This window comes from Glossina fuscipes, unplaced genomic scaffold (genome assembly GCF_014805625.2).
Source record: "Glossina fuscipes isolate IAEA_lab_2018 unplaced genomic scaffold, Yale_Gfus_2 1, whole genome shotgun sequence".
Lineage (NCBI taxonomy): Eukaryota > Metazoa > Arthropoda > Insecta > Diptera > Glossinidae > Glossina > Glossina fuscipes.
This window is the reverse complement of record NW_023998415.1, coordinates 49,970,820-49,990,941: the sequence shown is the minus strand read 5'-3', so window position 1 is coordinate 49,990,941 and position 20,122 is coordinate 49,970,820. Positions and strand designations below refer to the sequence as shown.

The 20,122-nt window shown below is 33.5% G+C and overlaps 1 protein-coding gene across 1 annotated transcript; it reads left to right on the top strand.

Moving 5' to 3' along the window:
- The first annotated feature begins 332 nt into the window (after nucleotides 1-332).
- LOC119631485 (trypsin alpha-like) lies at nucleotides 333-1,378 on the top strand. The gene is made up of 2 exons (XM_038023741.1): nucleotides 333-658; nucleotides 726-1,378. The coding sequence occupies exons 1-2, from the start codon at nucleotides 417-419 to the stop codon at nucleotides 1,336-1,338; spliced, it is 855 nt and encodes a 284-aa protein (XP_037879669.1). The 5' UTR covers nucleotides 333-416; the 3' UTR covers nucleotides 1,339-1,378.
- Nucleotides 1,379-20,122: the final 18,744 nt, after the last annotated feature.

The window sequence follows — 20,122 nt, the reverse complement described above, 5'->3', positions numbered from 1 at the left end:
AAAGTGATGTATAACTCTCGCAACATATTAGTCATTGAACTGCAAAATTGGCATAGATTCGAGGAGTATAAAGAAATATGAAACACTCATCTAGCAATGATTGGCGTTACTTTATAAATTATTTTATTTACTTTAAAAAAAAGTAAATAAATAAACACACAACTTAATTAAAAATTCTGAGAAAATTTTAAAAAGTTAATTATCATATGGAAAATTTTCGGTTTTTTCATCTAATGTTGACTTCTTTATCAGAATTTAATTAAAAAAACACATGACGGAACAGTTCGGACAAAGCATTAAATGAGCGCTTGCATCGTATTACGATTACCTATTAGGTTCTTAGCAAAGCGATATAAAAGTTGTGAGTTTACCTAAATATTCAGTATTCAGTCAGTGAACTATATCTCAATATCAAAATGAAGAGCTCTATTGCGACGGTACTAACTTTACTGCTCCTTGCAGTGCAAGGAAAGGCTTTTACATCCAGACTTCAACCGCGTATCGTAGGCGGTAGAAATGCAATTCCAGGGCAATTTCCTTACGCGGTATCCTTAAGGTATAATAACGTCCATATATGTGGTGGTTCCATAATATCTGCTAATTATATTTTAACTGCTGCTCATTGCGTTACAACTGAAATTGATGGCGAAGTTTTCGAGTAAGTTTTCCCAAAATCTTTTTTGTACGATTTTAGAAATAGAGAAACCTTAATGACTTTTTTTTAGTACTGCATCACGTTGGCTTTCTATTCGGGCCGGCTCCCTTCACGTAGGAACAGGAGGCGTAGTTGTTCCAGTTTCTGAACATACCAAATTTCCTAGTTACTTTGGCAATTTGGGCGACATAGCTGTCGTCAGGCTGGCCCAATCTTTAAATTTCACTGAACAGATAAGACCTATAAATTTAGCTCAAGCGGAACCACCAAATTTTGTAAGTATTGCAGCTGCCGGTTGGGGTCGTTTATCAGAGGACGGTCCCAGGCCGGAAATTTTGCAATACACCTCTATGATCAGTTTATCTCATAATGTATGTAATATATTAAATCCACTTGTCGACGAATCATTCTTATGCTTGTTACCAAGTCGACGTAATACTAATGGTGTATGCAACGGTGATTCAGGTGGACCAGCTGTATATAATGATCGCTTGGTGGGTGTTGCCAATTACATTAGTGAAAGCTGTGGTGCACCACATCCTGATGTTTTTGCCAATGTAGCTCATTATGCCAACTGGATTAGAGAAAATTCGGATCTTGAAAATGCCGATGTGGCAAGTTCCAATTCAGAAAATGTTAACTCAGAAAATTCTAGTACAGAAATTGGAAATTTAGAAGTGTAAAAATCAATATAATGAAAACAAATAAATAGCAAATTGCAGACAAAAAGCGACTTGAGCAATTTCTTATAACATTACAAAACAAAGGGAATACGCGAATGTCGCTTAACTGTTTTTATTTATTGCGCAGAACGTGACCATTTTTAGAAAAAATCCTTACATTTTACTTATAAGTTTACTTGCCGGCTTTTTATGCCGGACACTATAGATTAAGCTTGTGCGAATATATGCAATACCGGAACCGCTAGGTATTGATGAATGAAAAAGCATAAATATATATATATAATACCGATTTTTATGCCCATCACCGAAGGACGAGGCTCATATTAATTTTGTCAAAACGTTCACAGCCGCCCATACGGATGCTTTAGAAAATCCACAAAGTAAAGCATCAAATTCTAAATCGATTTAGGCATGTTCCTCTGTCTGCGTGACCTTCTGTTTGCCAAAGGTTTTAAGTGCATAATAGCGCATGCTTCTCGATCATTAGAAAGACATAAAGGAATGTCTGCTTCATATTGTCTTACCAACTTTGGACTTCAAGTTAAATTGAGTCACACCCTATCCCAATTATGTTCTTGCAGCGTTGGAATTCTTTTTTCTATTTCTTTTTCCTCTACTTATTCTTATCTCAGGAAAACATCGCTCTGCTCAGCATCAGCATCGTCATGATGACTGAGGAAACACACAAAGCTATCACCTTTCGGCAGTGCCTTTATTTAGAAGAAATTGATCTTCCAGTGATTTATTCTATAGCCAACATGATGTCTGGAGTAGGCGTCTAAGCACATTTCTAATAGTAATTGAACTGACAGAATTACTGAAACCGCTATAGATGGAAAATTATATTTGGAGTGTAGAGTGTAACACCTAAACAAGTTATGGATGCTATCATCTCAGTGTATATGCAAAATAAAAGGCACACACTCACTCATCCATTTGTTTTCCCATGAAGTTGATGATAACGCGAAAAGTTGCTCAAATGTGTTATATTCCAGTGAAACACCTTTCGTATTCAATTTACTAAACATTTAATTAGCTTTCAAATAGTTCCGTTAAATGAGAGATTGCAAGCACGCGCCCTAGTTTCATTTTAGTTGAGTTATGTTAATGTCAGAATGAAAGCGAGAGTTTCTGTTTAATACGCCATTATTTGCGTTTAAAACATATAACAGCATATTCTTATTTGAGCACATTTTCGTATGAATTTAACAAAATTCATATACGCGCGTACGTATTTATATATTATATTATTTTCATGTTGTGTCAAAGTGTAGCAGAAAACATGAAATCAAATAACGAGATATAAACTTTCGCAAGAAAACAAGAAAAATTACATAAATCGTTCTGATGTTGATGCAAATCAGAGGTGTCCTATGGCTTGTAAAGTACTGAGCTGGGGCTGCCTAGCTAGCTCACGGAACATTATAGAAAAATTTAACAAAACAAGTACGCCAATACATATATATGATTATATGTTAATGCTGTTATACTATTTGTCCGTCCATTAATTTGTCCCATTATTTGTCTGTTTAATGTCATTGTCCCCTTCCTGTCCTTTAATACCATATACCAGTTTGTTTGTTTTGTCATTGTCAGGTCTGTCATTTCAGATCTGTCATTTACACATACACACATACAAAACCAATTCCACTACCACAAAACCATTGCACTTGCCTGTTTAATAATATCGCAATATTCAACTTTCATGAAATTCCATGTAATACTTACTACCTATGACACGTCTGATTTGCTCGTCACTGCAAGGATTCCTGCAGCATTTTTATATTATTACCTGGTATGAAAATTGGAACCGGGCTTGCAAGATCTCATTGCAGATAAAAAGAACCATCTCTGAAGGTATAATTCTTGCATGCATTAACACTTCGCTGATTTTAATATTTACTTATAAAAATATTTTTAATCGATTTTATTTCACCACAATTTTTTTGTTTTTAATCAATTTTTAATTGATTTTACATCTTTCAATTAATCATTTGCTTTCTAAGAATTTCTTTTATTAAATTTTTAAGTATTTTGTAATTTTTGAGTAATCTTGAACAGTAATTAATTAAGTTTTTAAAGATAATCTCACTTTAAGTAAATTTAACATTTAACTAATTTTTTATATATATAAATATATATATATATATATATATATATATATGAGTATATAATTTTTTGTTAGTTTTGTATGTATGTAATTTTAATGTAATTTTTATGTATATATTTTAATTAGTTTTACACTACAATTAAAAATTAGTTTTATATATATATACATATATAGTGTTAAAATTCTTCTTCTCTTCATTTTTTTTCTTTCTTTTTTTCACAATTGTTGAAAGGAATTTCTACTAACAAAAACGACCATTCCAGTGTAGCAATTATTGGAGACTCTCTTTATTGAAAGCATAAATTACACACTATATCCGAACATCATTTCAATCTTCTTACTCTCTCTTTTACTCTTTATTTTATTTTTCTCCTCTCATTTGCTCGCAAACTTACGTCTGCATAAATCACTTAATGGCTTAGTGAGCATAGACCATAACAGAGCAAAGTAGTTGCTTAAAGCAATATCCATGCTTATATTATATAAATGGATGTTGGTCTTGTTTTCTTTCTTATTTATTTCTCTCTTTTGCTTTGATTAATGCAAAAAAGAAAACTATAAAAGGATAAAAAATATAATAAAGCAATGAAAAAGGGGAAAAACAAAGAGACAGGCACTTATAAACGCGGACATCGCAACCTGCTTGCTTTAATCGCTTTCAAAATTCAAATTTTATAATGAAGAGCCATACTATCATAAAAGAAAAGTTTATTAAACATTGCACCTTTGAAACTAATTATCTGGTTTTGTCGCGTAATCAATTAATTAGAAAAAGCCCCTTCCAAATCGACAATTTCCGGAAGCATAAATCATATTTTACAAAATAATAAAACATATCTGGTCGAATCATAATTAATTTCAGATGCAGGTAGGTAAAATCAACAGACAAATTTTTGTTTCCGCAAGAAGATTGCGAGATACACAACCGCGTGCAAGCCGAAACGAAAAAGAAAGTACACAACAAAATCAATGAGAATAAATGAGATTAAGAATCGCACAATTGCGTTCATATAAAACTGAAACTCATCGTCAAAAACGATTGACATGAAGTAGACGATATTTAGTGAAACTCAAGCAGTTACTTCAAGGTGCCGAATTAAATTTTGAAAACCGATATTCTTTACATAACATTCACATGTAGCCCGGTCAGGCGGTGTACTATTTGTATGTGCTCCAGGGAGAAAACAAAAAATATTGTACATCGAATTTTTTCTTTTTTTTGAGCGCTCTGAAACAACGTTCAACGGGCCATGCAGTTTCTTATAAAGGGGGACGAACCAGAAAATACTTTCTCGTTCATATAATGATTCTATATTTATAGAACGCATGCTAACCAGTGATGGGAGTTTAGAATATGAGAGCCACTACCGAACACATCGAAAATAACTCACCACTAACAAGTACACAAACTATATGTGTCATAATGTAGAAAAATAGGTGATGAGCGGCACTTAAAGTAGTGCCATAGTAAGCGGAAGGAAAAACTTTATTAGATAAGCATTCGAAGCATTTGTTTTTTTTTTTAAACTATTTTATTAAAATATTCTCTCTCACACCTTCTAAGGGCTCTGATCCTGTTGTTATATCGAAAAAAAGAAATTTTGTTAAGTCGACGACACGAAATATAATGATAAAAGAGTAAGATCTTCTGACACATTATATTACACAGTTTTATACACCAGCGAAAGATTATGATAAACAAAGTTTGTTTCCATTTTTCATACACCGTACAAAGTATATATGTTCTCAATCAGGGAGATATTGAAAAAAAAAAACACGCGCCTTTATTTATATAACGAGTAATTTTGTGTTCAATTTGTCTGACAAATCATCAGGGAACAATATGAAGTAGCATAGCGTACAAAAGTCGTTCAAAAATTTATTACAAAAATAATAAATCTATGCGAAGAAAACCCACATGCTCTTTATGAAGCAAGTAACATTTTGCTGTGGTTTATGGTCTGGAGGTGTAATTGACTATTTATGTACCCTTCAGGGTTTTGTTTAACCTCATTACCTCGGATGAATTCCCCGTGACGTCTGGCGTAGCCAGTTAGGACCCATTTTATTTAATTTATACATCAATGATTTGCCCTCCATGATTAAATTCAGCGAGATCCTAATGTGTGCTGATAATGTGAAACTGTTTTCTTCCCTCTCTCTAGAATCGCAATCACATCAGCTTCAAAGTGAATAATTTGAATAATTTGGTTGCATGATGCTCTTTGAATCTTCTGAAACTAAACCTAAATAAATGTAAGAAGCTTTCTTTCTCAAGAAGAAAGTCATTCATTACTAAGTATTTCATTGATTCGCATAAGTTGGAGGACGTCGATACGTTCACAGATTTAGGCGTTCTATTTGACCATAGATTCCGTTTTAACTCGCATATTGAGCTCTCGTTAAGCAAAGCTAAGTCCGCGTTTGGTTTTATAAAGAGGTGGTCCAAAGAGCTTGGTGATCCTTACATTACTAAAAGGCTGTACATGTACATGTGTTTGGTTAGACCTATACTTGAGTACGCCTCTGTTGTGTGGTCTCCTTCATATAGGTGCTATGTAGATTCAATTGAATCTGTTCAAAAGCAATTCTTGCTGTTTGCCCTTAGGAATTTGGGTTGCGATCCGATCGCCTCTCTTCCTCCCTATAAAATTAGGTTGCTGCTGTTGGCCTTACCGTCGCTCGAGAAATGTAGATTTGTTCTTGGCGTTTCCTTCGTAATCAAAGTAATAAAAGGTGCTATTGACTGTGCATAATTTACCTATGTCGTACTTAAACTAGCTCTTAACCTTAAAATGTCACGATGAGTCGAAAATGAATTGTTGTTAACTGCTATCGGTTGCCAAGCTTATGCATGTTTGCGATGGCTTAGGAGTTCATTCACTAGTTGTGTACATGTTTTTTTCTTTTTTTTTCCTTCTTATTTGTTTTATTGTACTTGTACTAAGTTTTAATATTAATTAATGTAAGATTTACTTTAACAGTCAATTGAACTCGACTGTCAAAATTTTTAGTTGAGTTTCTTGTATAAGTGGAATAAATAAATAAATAGATACGTCTTAGTGTAAAATGGGTTTCAAATCAAAGTTTTAGTGTTTATTATGATCCACTAAAGGTGCGCCGACTCGACGAAATCTCACCCGCAACAAACAGTATACAAATATATGTGTACATATTTATATGCAAATATAAGTAATTATATGTGGCAATTATATGTATCGTCTTTCGTATATTTAACAAATATAAAGACGTTCCCTCAAATGACCTGAAAAATTAAAAGTTATTTAAAGGACAATGAAAGAAAATCTACTACTAATAAGTGAACAAGACTTGAACACTTCTTTAAATATAAAATCAATCATTTGTATGGATACTAGATTATGTTTATAATTTCTTAATGCATTTTAAGTCAATAATATAATTTTAACCGACATAATCAGTAGAGCATGGCAAGCATTTATTGAAATAACCAAAGCAGAAAAAAAGACATATCCGATTGTATTCGGATTTAAATGATTAACCGCCCATCGCATATAAGAAAATTTGTAAACGACAACATCTGTTAACAAACAGAAATAAGAAACGTCTTCTGACAATTAACGAACATAATTGCTTATATGATTCTAATCGCATTGTTATCATTGATCTATTAATTGCGATCCTAATTTTACCTTTCTATATTACAAACAAGTAAGAACATGATAATCGAGCATCGCCGACCATTACATATCCTACATCATTTCGCTGAGTGCAGCTATCCGCTCGGTTTGGTAATAATAAACCAAGAAGTACACGTTATTTTCATGCAAAGCCCTAATTCTTATAAGAACCCGCATGTTAGAACGTTAGAGTTTCTCTCCATATAACAGTTTGCGATTCATGATAGCGCCTATGTATGTTAGGGTCTCCAAATTCACTGCTATGAACTAATTTTCATCATAAAATATTAAAAGGACTTACATTTCGTGAGAATCCTTACATGTGATGGTATGCAAAAAATAGATCTACGTGGTCCAAATTCGGGAAGGCAGATTTCTTTTTCAATTTAGATTCCATGAGAGCTGGTTTTCCCAGCCGGTCCAAAGTTTTCATATCAACTAAGAATGCCGAAGAATTACTACTCAGGTACTTTTACCGAGAAATTTCTAAAATTGCAATTTTTTCCCATATAATCACTTTTCAGAATAAAGCCTTATATGGGCAGTGGTCGAAACAGTCGACCGAACCAAACCGTTTTCCATAGCGTTCGGCTTTGGGCCAAATTTCATGAAAACAAATATCACAAAAATTGACGCCGGCGGCTTGAACACAAAAATACCTAGACAGACGGGCTGAACGCTTAGATCGTTTAAGAAAATGCTTCTGAATCGATCGGTGGGTTTATCTTAAATCATTTTGGGTGTTACATACGTTCGTACTAAATTAATATACCTCGTAGCACATGCGGTGTAGGGTACCACATTGAACTAAAAAGGGGTGATAAACTATGCTCTGTAGGGAGAGTAGAAATGCTGAAACTCTCACCTCCAATTGGTGATCCCGGTGGTGATTTTTTCTTGCAAAAAAACAACGTTTCGAGGACACTTTGAAAAGTAGCTCCGTGACTGTGTGTGTGCTCGTTGAACGGTGATGGCTTAGTAAATTTGAATAGTTAAAATAGGCATCAGTGCCCAGAAATAGTAAAAGAATTCATTATCGCATCGTTTTGGATGATGGAGAGTAGAAGGGAAGAAAGAAATGATGGGCTTTGTAAATAAATTTGCAATGAAAGTCCAAAATAAGTTTCATTTACTAATTGTTTAAGCAATTGTAAAACTAAACGTTTAGACTAATCTGACTTTAAATTCCTGATATAATCGTATCTCTAACATAGACGAATAAAATTAAATCTATTCAAGTTGAACAATAATTTTTCAGCCCAATTTAATGAAATATGTTATAAGAGAATTATAAAACTTTTGTTGTCATAAAATTGTTAAGACTAATAAATTTATCAGCGCAATGCTCACGCTTTGGTTAAATTAATTCTCGAACGAGACAGCCATCGAAAATTAATGATTGCCATAAAAAAAACTTTTTTGAATTCGTTTAAAGAATTTATAAAAATAAATTAATTTGAAATCTCTAAGCTCCTTTAAACAATGCATTCGAAAAACTAGTAAAATGACTTTGAATTTTCTACAAAACTTTTGATGAAATACAAACGTACTGAAGTGATTTACATAAAAAAAGAAAAGTTGTTCGTTACCTATTTGTTAAAAGCGTTAATAATTTCACATTGAATTTGTCAGATTTTGCGAGACACTTAAATGACTATTTTCAAAATTGAAGAAGGAGAAAACCTATTATTTAGAGTGAAAAATTTCATCGTGTGCTCTTCAATATGTTTAGAGATGATTCTTGTCTTTTACAATATTATTATATTTCTAATTGTACACCGTACATGCGTTCATGAGTGTAGCAAAGTCAATAGATTAAGTATAATTATGGAATATGGAAGAATCAAGAAAGGATACATTTTAAAGTCTCGAACGAGCTCCGCCAGACTCCTACGTTGTATGTTGTGGCTTCCCTTTCTCTCTTTCCTCTTTAAATGATTCTTCTTCTGTTCTTATCCTTAATCCGGCATAGGGTGATACTTCTCAGTGATCCAAGATATTATTCTTTTTCTTTCGCATAAGCAACATACGATCATAGTATATTTTATACCCTACAACACTTGTGGCACAAAATATATTAGTCGTATGTAACGCGCAGCAAGGCTTAGGATAAACCCACCTTTCTTTTATGCCGATCGATTTCAGAATCATAATCTGAATTGATCTAAGTTTGTCTGTCCCTCTGTCCATCTAATGTCCATCCATGTAAATTTATGTTCAAGCTACAGGTCGCAATTTTTGAGAGATTGCGATGAATTTTGGCTTAAGGACGAACGCTATTGAAAATGCTCCGAATCAGTCTACTTTCTCGACCATTCCCCATATAGCGCCCTATTCCACAAAGCCGTTATATGGGAAAATGTTACAATTTTCAAAATTTCTCGGCAAAAGCGGCTGAGTAGTCACGCTTCGACATTCAAAATTGGCATGAAAACTTGGCTATCGTAATTTTTTGATCGCCCTCTCCTATAACGAAAATTGAAGTTCATACGACAAAAAGTTATAATTTTCAAATTCAAATTCAATTCAAAAACCCAGCGGTCCCTCATAGTGGTTCCAGAGATTTTTTGACAATTTCTACTGATCGTGTGGAGGTTCAGATGGGAGTGAACGACAGGTAAACCAAAAAAAATAATACTCATGAGAAAAAAAAATTTTGCTTACAATTTATTACCGAATTTTCACGATTGCATTGTACTATGATTTCTTCTTTTATATGCGAAAACGTCTTAGTTGTTGTTTGTCAAATGACATCACAAGGACAGTTGTATGTTGGCAAATAAAAACATGATGAAAATCAAACCAAGACCTCTTGATGAAAGACCCTAATAAATGTACGGCTATTTGACATAAAGTTTGCTGCCAAGATATTTGGATGTAAACCGTAAGCGTCTTTTGTAAAACCTACCGTACAATATAATTTTATATTTTCGGGCCAACTTTTCGCATTATTTTTAAGACTTGTACGCGTCAATTACGTGTATCAGATATAATATTAGACCTAACGTGCTACTCACCGACTTATCGGCATTGACAAACGGTAAGCACCTTACAACATTTACATCTTTTTTCACAGAGGAGCAACAATTTTTGAGGGGGAACCTTATTTGCATAAAAAATAATGGTCTAAACGCTCCTTTTAAATGCTCGCCAAAGTTTCATAGCGATTGCCTTTTCAGATTGTTCGAGGGGTACCCCAAGGTTAGCAAACAACAGAGTGTACATATAGTCTTTCCATGTTATTTTCGAAAATGAATTGATGTATTTTCAACGCACCAACGCTAGCTTACATAAGCCTAAATCAAAGCAACACGGCAACAACATGGCATTATAGACCAGTGCGAACATAGGTCGTTTTTGAATTGCGTTTGACAGAGATTACTAGTCCACCGCCTATAGGCGTTTGTTGGATAGATTGGGGATTGCTAGGCTACTTCTAAGAGAGCAAAGAAGAGTGGCGGAGACTATCACTTAGGATCCCTCTTGGAATGAAGTGGAGCTTTCTTTATAAACGGACTAGATTGGATGCGGCTTCCTTAATTTAGATAACGTGAACCCTTTTTCAGAACGCGCAGGCCGCATGAAACGGCGAATACTAATATCTCCTCGATAGTTCCGTACGCTGAGAGCTGATAAACAAACCAACCCTCACATCACGTACTCGTTTCATGCGGTGGTTGTCTTTTCTCTTCCTTTGTTCATAACCTACTCCGTAAATAATAGAGTTGACCGCGTCACTCTGCATTTATTTGAACCGTCCGATTGATTGAGCTTTTATACTGTATCTGCCTGCAGTTGCTATGATCGCTTAGGCGCAAGACAAATAAATTTCCAAAAGAAAGAGTGAAATACTACTTTGTCCAAAAAGTCCGACCAACGTAGCTTTTTTTTTTTCCAATCATCGAAGGATGAAAGATGTATTTATTTTGTCAAAACATTTGCAACACCCAAAAACAAGCATCAGAGACCTCACAAAGTTTATATATTCTTGTTTAGCAGTAAATTCCAAACCGATTGAAGTATGTCCGTCTGTCCGCCTATGTAATGCCTGTTTTAAACATTCTCAAAAATCAAGCTATCGACTTCAAATCTGACAGAAATATTAGAAGCTCTTGCACGCAGGTTTGCATTAAAAATAGGGCGAATCGGTCGAAGAATACGCCTACAGCGCTACGTAAGCTGAGAGCAGCTCTGTTTTTCAAGAGGTATAAAAAATTGATTTTTTACTCATTCCTCATAAACTATAGCAGGTAAAGGTACAAAAATTTCAACGCAAATTCTATAAGCTGTGCTATAACATCTGTAGAAAAATCAAGAAAATTAACCTCGCCTACTCAATATTATAGTTTATCAAAACAATGTTTTTTTTCAATACCCTAGTAAGGCGCAGAACGAATCTTCAAAACACCCATATAAAGTATAAAAATTTTAAGCCAATTTTAAATTTAGAATGCACTTGCGTTCGTTTCTGAATGTCCGTCTGTTCGTCTATCCATCTGTCTGTCTGCGTAACTGTGAAGTATTTGTTGGAAACATTCTCATTAACAACAGAGTTTGGAAGTGAGTTAAACTTTTCCAAGGATATGCCTACAACGCTCATACGCGTATGCGACAAAAACTTTTGTTTTGAAAATAGAAAAAGACAATCGAGTTCCATCCATATTCGAATGCATAAAAAGTCAGCTCTCTTACATTTTTTGTCTCTTTTAGGATAAATAGCGATGGGTATAAAAAATTCGGTCGCAATCGGAATTGTTAAATTTATGTATTACTCCAATTCGATGTCTTTGCTTTCAATGTAATTCTCAAACTCAAACAATACTCCTTATTAACAATTCGGCCCGACAAAAGAAGTTCGAAGCGCACAATATCACGATAAGCGAAGAAAACAGTTAACACCGCATTTTGCGCGATATTTGCTCAATCGATGGGTTGTTTCCTGGTTGTTTGTTGGTCTGTTGGCCGCTTGCGCAGATTCCCGCCTCATCTCATTTCATTTCGCAAACAATATCTATCACAACATTTTTGCTCAACAATATCACGCATTGTAAGAATCGCAAAAAAAACCCAAGCACAGCTGAAACACTCATGGTGGCTATGATGTGAAATTTGACAGAGATAGATAGAAAAAAAATATTTCTGATATTCGATATATATTGGGGCAATTTAACTTGAATATTGTTCACAGTGTTACATGATCTAAATTATATCGAAAGTCGCATAGTTTCATTTATTCAACTTTACAAATATTCTTGGGACCGACCAGCCCGAAAGTCGTAATCCATCCGTATTCCAGCAACAAATGTCCTGTTGTGATGTGAAAACATGTGGTATATGAAACTAATAATTCTTTTGCACATTGAAAATACTAAAGTAGAATCGGTTGTCTAGGTAATATGTATATATTACGCTGATTAGAAGCAGCAGCAAAAAAAGAGATTTATATGAAACATTTAAACTTTATATCATAATTAGCAGTTCAAACTTTTCGAACGCAAAGCAACCTCTAAATAAATATAAAGTGAGAGCATATCTTGAAATAAAGAGTAATGAAAAATTCTGGTGTAACCATAAACTGCAGGATTTAGTTTTAATTACTATGAAAATAAAACTGTACAAATTACTGGATAATGTATAGAAAACCAAGCTTTAGATAATAAACATTTCATTCATATTGTCAGCTATGAGCAACACTTTAACATAATTATAACACGAAAAGCTCAAAGAATATTTAATTACTTTTCTACAAAAAGTTTTTAGTAAAATTTTGAACTCATCTATTGATTAATGATTTCGTTCAAATATGGAGACATTTTTAGAGAAAATACAAGGTGTCCTTAATCATTAATGAGATTTGAATATTTATATTTCAATATATGTCAATTGTTTAAGTATTCCATAAATAACACGATTTTTATCCATCATTGAGAGATGGAGTTACAAGGATTCAAGAGAAGTAAATATTTAATTCAGAAAATTGAAAAACTTGTATTATGTCTAGGACAACCCTCAACACTCGAAATCATTAGCAGTGAAATAGTATCATCTTGAAAGTAAAAGATAACAATAAGAGAATTCAAAGCCAATTAATACTCAAGCACATTTATTCTCATCATAACTGCTTCATAAAGTTCTTAATCAATGTGAAAACTTTGCACTGTAAACCGCATGATATTATGAATGTTCTGAGTAGGCTTTTATTATGATATAACAATTAGTAAAATTAAAGGCGGACAAGGTCGACAATTAAATACCCTACATCACATTGTCTAACACAAATCCTATTTTTATTATAGAACACAAAGATTATGTATTATTTCTATATCAAGGCATGGTTTTCATAGACGTACCTATGGGGAAGCGGGCCCAAAACTCAACCTAAAGTTTAATCCTTACTTAGAGCAGGTTCCAAAAAATAGGCAGGTATTTTTTTTCTGTTAAATTACTTTTATGATACAATTATCATCCTGAAGCATCGAAAATTATGCCTTTTTGTCGTATGAATTTCAGTTTTCATTATATGAGAGGGTGTTCAAAAACTGATCCAGCCGGTCCAAAGTTGGCACAGCAATTTAGAATACCGAAATACTATTACTTAGCCACTTTTGCCGAGAAATTTCGAAAATTACGAAAAAGAGGACCGCTCTGAACCATTTCCAATAACGCTCGTCCTTGGGTCACGTCACTGGACCAAATTTCATCAAATTATCTCAAGAATTGCGACCTGTAGCTGGAATACAAATTTATATGGACAGGCATCAGACGGCTAGACAGTCTTAAATCAAATCAGATTAGGATTCTGAATCGACCGGTATAATAAAAAGTAGTAGGTCCATCACATGTGGTATAGGGTAAAAAAGTTGAAGAGTCTTCTTAGTCGCAACCGCATTTATATCCTTTTAATTATGACGAGACGTAGAAACATAGTATATTCGAATGCGCCCATAGCTTTTATAACCAAAAACTAAAGGTATAAAATTTTAATACTCTATAATGCTAATTGGGCGTGCCGATTTCTTCCATTTATGCAAGGTATAGGAGGATGGCCTGTAGAATATATTCGGGAATTTTATAGTTATATGTTGTTGTAGTTTGCGAGTAATAAACAGAAAACCAATTTTTTTCTCTACTTTGGAAAAGAGAAAAATTCACAGCTTATATGATATTATAGGCGTGTCCTTCGATTCATTTAGCTCACTTTCAATACCAACCTGCACGCAGAAACTTTCAATATATCTGCCAAATTTAAATCAAAGAGCTTATTTATTGTGATAAGGAGAATCTTTGCCGTAGACACTCCAAGCCGGACAGATGATCGATATCATTGTTATGATCAGGATTTGAAGCACCTTTCTGGGCGTTGCACAAATATGCATGTACAAAAATTATAGCATATTTTGAGGTGCTACATTTCTATTTAACAATTTCACTTTACATATTTCATCTCTCTATGCTCGAATACTATATAACGTCTTCCGATTGAATGTACAATCGAAGTGAAATTCTTTAATAGCCCTACAAAAGCGTTTATGACGACATTACCAAGTTTTGTTTACTACGTTTTCCTACTGCATTTATCATGTTTACAAATTGTTTTAAAAATTTATTATAGATAAACATTAAACACATTACTATCCTGCACTCAAACGATTTATCATGCAACTAAACTGTGACTTGTTTCTGTTATATGGTGTAAAGTAGCGAATGCGATGGATACGTTGGCCATTTATCATTAGCAACAGCATTTACTAGAGTGGATGTAGCCGTATAGGGAACGCAGAATCTTGTCTCAATAAATATAAGAATCCCTTGAAAGGAACGAACGACGAGCAACGAAATCCAATAAGTTTATAAAACATGTTAGAAAATGATATTGGGTTGTAACTGAATCTTCTGTACCAGTCACCGTTAGCCTAAAAAGCCCAAAATAAGTAAAAGAACTAAATTTTCGTGCTGCGTAGCATGAAGTGGGCGCGCCTGATATTTTCTATTTTGAAAATTAAAGTTTTTGTCGCATTGGTGTGGGGGCGTTGTAAGGGTGTCCGTGCAAATTTGTAGGCGATATCTTAATTTTACGCTAACGGGGGAATATTTACTACAAATACTAGACAGTTGAGCAGACAGACGGACATATTTAAGTGGACTTCAACTTTGAAACTGGCCAAGAATTCATATACTTCATGGAATTTCTGAAACTTTATAAAGGTTGTTGAAAACAAAATTACGTTTTGTTGCACTATTATATTACGTAGGCGTGGTCAATTTTTACCATTTTTCTGCAGATGCTACAGCGTCATCCATAGAATATGCGCAAAAATTTTTTGTAGATTTGTCGGCTATAGTTTGTGAGTAATGAGCAAAAAGCCAATTTTTCATTCCTTTCGAAAAATAGAGGTGTTCTCACTTTACGTAGTACAGTAGGTGTGTCCTTCGACCGAATTGGTCCATTGGTTGGTACTACAACCTGAGGGCAAGAACTTGCAATGTTTTTGCCCAATCTGAAGTCAATGGCTTCATGTTTACGGCCAGGAGAATGTTTACAGCAAACATTACACAGACGGACTGACGGATATGCTTAAATCGATTTAGAATTTGAGACTGATCAAGAATATATATAATTTGCGGGGTTTCAGATGTTTCGGTGTGGGCGTTGCAAGCGTTTTGACAAAAATAATATACCCCTCATCCTTTGGTGATGACTATAAAAATAAATACATAAATAAGCAAATAAATGAATAAATAGAAAAATACAAACAAATGCACAGCTTTAAACGAGTCCTACGTGTGCACCATCGGAAATGAACTCTAAGCGATACTGATGAGATATGGCTAATAGTTAAAACAACAGCGAGAGAAATTAAGTTCTTATATCGAACATTTTTCGTATCGCGTTCATAACAAAATGAAAATCTTTTATTTACCACCGCCTGGAAAGACGGCACTGCGACCTTAAGAATTTTTCATCGGTCAAATGTAAACGGTGAAAGTATATGCACATAACACATCACTGTAAAGAAAATAACAGTTATCTCACAAGAATTGAATTATTATTATACTCACCATCGGCACTGAACGACACTAGGATATAATAATTTCATCATTTTGTTTATATAATCAAAACAAAATTCTGAGGTGACTCAATTTCTTCGTGCGTTAAGGTAATTCATAAAATATTGTGCAGTTTTCAATCAGCAAAGATACTGTAAAAATTTGGACCATTTCCCTATATTTGCATAAGTATGTTAAACTGTGACATATAGTAGAAATATGATTTATGCCTTAAGATCGTCTAAAACGATTTCCTGTGAAAAAAATAAGAACTTTTTACTTGTTATATATAATGTTTTCATTTCATACTTGTTATATGTTTGGCGTTTACGAATGCTATGTGCGCAAATCTTGCTACTGAGCTAATGGACAACATGATTTAAATTGCAATCATTCTCAAAACGGAAATGAAGCCCTAAGTAACATTGACGATTTCCTATCCAATACGTTTCTTGTAGCTTAAAGTAGTGTTTCCTCAAGTACATGTACATTTACATGGCAAAAGAAATGGTTAAAGACATGGCTAAATCGACCCAGAATCTCCCTGATCAAACTCGGGCATTCTTTGATTGGTAGTTGTTGGTAAGTGTTACGTACGGAGCTGGCACATCTATTTACTTTTTTCGATATAATATATAACAACGTTTCATAACAACATTAAGTAAATATACTTTCTATCCCCGACTTTTGTCTACATCCGCATATAAATGTATTTAAATTAAGAAACAAATAAATTTACGTAAAATTCTCCAATTAGTTTTCATCTATTTATTCAACTATAATAAAATTTATACATAATTACCATTACTGACTTAGTACGGCATATATTTGCTTACATTTGCATATGATTTTTCCACATTAATACGAAAATTATTTGCAAACACCATTACGATGGGCACATTTGATTTGAAAATAAAAACAAGTACAAACACTATGATGGGCGCGGCCCACCATTCAATACTCTACGTTCTATATCACGTTACAGTTACCCATGTACTTTGAGTTTTTAAAGCAAGGCGTTATAGGGAAAGTGGTCAAAAAAGTGAAACCATTCTCAATAGAATTTGTCCTTGCGGCCGGTTGAACACAGGAACATCCAAACCGAAATATACATGCGTCATAAAAATGGGTCTATCTCAAGTTCTTCTACGTGTTGCTACATGCGCACAAGCTCCTTTTCCTTATCTTTTGGTCATAAGTGCTGTAGGGTTAAAACATTTCTACGTATTTGACTACATCCTAATGCCTTTCATAAGGCAGTTTCGATATCTCTTTATGGGTGTTACAAACCTAAACATGAATTTGATAAGGTCTTTTAACTTTAAGCACAAAAATTAATTACATTTAAACACGTGAAATATAATAAAACACTGCTAACTCCACTGAACTGTCATAAAAAAGAATTTCGTAACATTTACTCAGAACCAAAAATTCAAATCAAAATTTAATTCATATGATATGAAATTCCATTTTAGTTGATATACTAATAAACACGCAATGGTGGACACATAAATAAAACAAATTTAAACTAAAACTTTAATAGAAATTTTTTGAACTATAGTATTAAAGGATTTTATTCATCCTTCAATGCGTTGCTTGCGATTTCTAAAATGAAAACATTCCTCTTGGTTTACCCATTTATGCGCACAGAATGTGATCTGCAATGAGTCATAAAAATAATCCAAAATATGTTAACGCAATTACTAAATAAGTTTCTCTTCACTTTTTTTACTAAACCCTACCCCACTTATGATACTTATGGTATATTAAGCTAGTACGCACGTGTGTAACACGCAGATGGGCTTAAGGTAAACCCATCCTTTATTACACTAATCGATTCAGAATCATTTTTTAAATCAATCTAAACTTGTCTGCCTATTTGTCTGTCTGTCCGTCCGTCTGTCCATGTATTTTTGGGCTCAAATTGTCGTCCGCATTTGGTGAAATTTGGCACAGGGACGAACACTATCGAAATGGTTCGTATCGGTCCACTTTTTCCCTATACAACGCCATTTTGTAAACAGTCGTTATATTAAAAACACTTGTACTTTTTAAAATTTCTCGGCAAAAGTGGCTAATTAGTAGTATTTTGGCATTCTAAGTTGGTATGAACCGATTTTGAACCGACTGTGACAATTTTTGAACCCTCTCTCATATAAAAAAAACTGAAGTTCATACGACAAAAAGGCATAATGATGATAATTATATCATAATAGTAATTTAACCAAAAAAAATTAACTGTACGAAATTTGGACCATTTGGACCCATTTTTTGAATCCGAAAATAATAAGAATTTTTACGAAAGTTGATCCTTTGTAGAGCAATTAAATTTTAATATGTGATGACGAAAATTCATCCACAGTATTAAGTTCATAAAAAAATAAACTTCGCAAAATTTGAACCGTCTACGCCTAATTTTTGATCCTACCCTATGTAAGAATCATACTTGTACTACATAGGGTTGTGTTTTGGGTCAGCCTCCCCATAAATACGCAATTGAAAACAATATATCATTTTTGTCTTCTATAATAAAAATAAGGATTGTGTTAGCGATGTGGTGTAGGGCATTGATTGGCCGCCCTTGCCCGACTATAATTTGCTTAGTTGTTGTTATTTAAATGTTTCATAAAAAACTATAACTATATATATATATATATATGTATTTAAATGTAAATGTCGTTCATTTCATGAAAAAAAAGAATAGCGATATTAAGAGCGTTTAACGTATTTTCCAGACGATATTTGATAGATTTTTTTCGAAAATTAAAGTTTGGCTTAAAATTATTGCCATTTTTTTTTTACAAATATTTTCAAAAAATATGTGCTTTATTGTATGTTGTAAATAATGTTTAAAAATTTTATTTATTTCTTTTTATACCCGACACAACTTATGGTATGAGCTATATTAAGTTTGTGCGGACGTATATAACACGCAGAAGGGCCCACCTTCTATTACATCGATCGATTCGAAATCATTTTCTGAATCCACCTAAGCTTGTCTGACCATTTGCCCGTCTGACGTCTGTCCATTTATTTTCTATTCAGCCTGCAGGTCACGAAAAACACTCGGAAGCATTTTATTATACCGGCCGATGGGGAATCATACTGTGAATCGAATTTAACTGCCTACGAAAACTGGGATCTTCATATGGTAGGATGATCTAATTTTGCAATATTTCATGGGGAAATTTGATTCATAATAGCAACATGACAGAGAAGTTCATCTTAACGAATTTGGACAATGTAGATATGTGTTTTGGATTCTATCCTATATAAGAGCTCTCGGCGAAAATAAGCCTTGCTATGGCGAAAATGGCCAACTATTGGGTATTTTATGGTGAAAATTAGTTAATAAGATTAATTTGAGATAAACTTAAGCGGGTCAAATTTGTATTAAATAGAGCTATATTTTCGAGACCAATGCATGAAGATAGACCATTATATGGCAAAAGAGACTTAATTTTTCAAATTTTATAATGAAAATTTGCCCATAATAGTGATTTGACCTAAAAAATTGACTGGATCAAATTCGAACGATACGGGTTTATTTTTCGGAGCCTACTTCAAATGAGGCTTCCCCTGAATAGTGAGTTTTTAACAAAAAGATTTAATTGTTATTATTTTATGATGAAGGAATTTAGCAAATAAACTAATCCTGCGAAAGTTTGATCATATCCATCTATTTTTTAGACGTCGTCATATAGAGAGATTCTCATGAAAAGTAAACCTTTACATGGCAATAAAATTAAAATTTATAGTTTTTTATGATGACGACAAGTAAAGTATAATAAAATCTTTCATACGTAGATTAAGTCTGTTAAGTTTGGATCACATTAGTTGATGCTTTGGGTACGCTCCGAGAAAAATTATGCCTCTAGTTGAAATAAATGCGTAATTATTAGTGTATTACAACGAAAATGAATAAATAGCTGTATTAGGCGGCACAGTGTAGAGTATTTAATGGTCA